The following is a 1,954-nucleotide window of genomic DNA, read 5'->3' on the forward strand; positions in this document are numbered from 1 at the left end:
TGTGTGTGTGTGTGTGTGTATAATATATATATATATATATATATATCATATATATTATATATATATATATATATTATATAATATATATATATATATATATATATATATGTATATTCATTGTGTGCGTGCCTTTGAGGTATCCGATTAGGGTTTTATTCCTGTACGGTGATTCACTTACTATACACGAGGAATGGCATGGTACCATGTGTCATGCAGTAAGGTGACAATGTTCTCGGCCTGCAACCACATAAACACATCCTTACACAGCGAAGTAACGGTGTAATATCTTGTGTTCGAAACTGATGCGGAGGAATGTGGGAACGTACCGCCATTGTGGCACTATGTAGTTTATATCATACCAGGCATATTCTGTGCATTGCTTATTCCGTGTTGACTTGTTTGGCGTATGCTTGTCTGGCGTGTTTCCGTCTATCATTCAGTACCTGTCTAGGCAACGTGTGAGAGGCTCGCAAACAGGACCCCAGATATCGATCGACAGAGTGCAGGGTAGCCTCGACTAACTCGATGCAAATTGACGAATACAGCAGCGCCACAGAGCAACGCACATCGGAAATCGGTAATTATGCGCCGACTCCTGATAGCATCCACCACATGACGGTCACTGTGCATTGGCATATTCAGACTAGCCCTGCACGCCAAACAATTTGGCGTGTGGGATACACATTGCCTCACGACGCAGAACATTTGCAAGAACGCACTATGCACCTGTGCATGTCGATAGCGTTCACACCGGCGGGTGTGAGAATCATGGCGCAACCGAAAGATTCGTTTGAATCCGACAGCCAAAAGGAGTTAAAGTAGGGGAGCAGAATTACCATTTTTCTGAATTGTAGCCCCAGAGAAGACCCTGCGCAACGCGCCAAAATGACCCTTTCCGACTGCCCTAGGACGCATTGAAACAGCCCCTATATCATTATATGGTGCCCTACATTCGTAGTACGGACTCGTAAGTTAGGAAGATCACAGTGTTGAACGAGCCCACGCGCAGATAGTTGGCCGATAGTCCTTTGTAGAACGCCGACACACCTTCCTGACGCAGAATCTGTAAAGAGCACCAGGTTGGAGACGTTAATGTTGAACCACTGTGCAGATAGGAACGGACACTCGTTTGGTATGTTCTCGTAGGCACAATACATTGGTTGTGCGCATAGAAGTATCACATCGAGCGTGAGGGATTGGTTATGATATGTTATGCCATTGGTGAATGCGATTCATACCTGTTTATCGTGCACTTGGCGATACGAACCGCGCCAATGATCCTGCATACGCGATTATATAACTTTCTACTGGCTGCGCATATTTAAATGCGTCAGAGTTCATTTTTAACAATATATGCGTATGTGTTTTCAGATAGGATAAGATACACAGACGAGTGGTATGTTGCAGAGGATATAACTCCAAGGGCAGATGATTATTCACATACAATATCGGAATTGGAAATTGATAACAGACTCGCTACATGCAGCTAAATATACTTTTTCCTCCCGCCCATAATTTGGCTTGTGTGTATGCATATTCATCGGCCACTCTTATGCCAACCAACCAACAACAGTACTACCATACAGTGAGACATAAAGATAGTGTGACAATAGAATTCAAGCTATGACAAGAGTATTAGAACGATACATGCAAATACTTGCTATACTGTACTGCTAGAAATATTTCGCATTCTCACTAATACATAAGATGAGCCCTACGTCTCGGTAAATGCTTATGCCTACCTTCATGAAACAGTCCACCGCATTCCGATATAAGGGTTGACCCTTAGCATCCACCTGCTTACTCATTATTCGTACTTTGATCACATCCAATGGACTTCCCACTACCGTTGACACCGCACCTGCTCCCAGACCACACGCCTGAGCAAACAAGTGAGACAGCAAATTAATTTATGCATAATCGTCGGGCGATGACAGTATAAACAAGCTTGAAG

The 1,954-nt window shown here is 43.3% G+C and overlaps 1 protein-coding gene across 1 annotated transcript in view; it reads right to left on the reverse strand.

Moving 5' to 3' along the window:
• Positions 1 to 118: 118 nt before the first annotated feature.
• Positions 119 to 1,954, reverse strand: part of SARC_11255 (hypothetical protein) — a gene marked incomplete at its 5' end in the record, with an annotated part of 4,002 nt that continues 2,166 nt past the window's right edge. The window contains 2 exons of the mRNA XM_014294664.1: positions 119 to 1,063; positions 1,743 to 1,880. Of these exons, the coding sequence (XP_014150139.1) occupies positions 947 to 1,063; positions 1,743 to 1,880 (255 nt within the window). The remainder of the gene's footprint in view (positions 1,064 to 1,742; positions 1,881 to 1,954) is intronic.

Source organism: Sphaeroforma arctica (genome assembly GCF_001186125.1).
Source record: "Sphaeroforma arctica JP610 unplaced genomic scaffold supercont1.1596, whole genome shotgun sequence".
Lineage (NCBI taxonomy): Eukaryota > Ichthyosporea > Ichthyophonida > Sphaeroforma > Sphaeroforma arctica.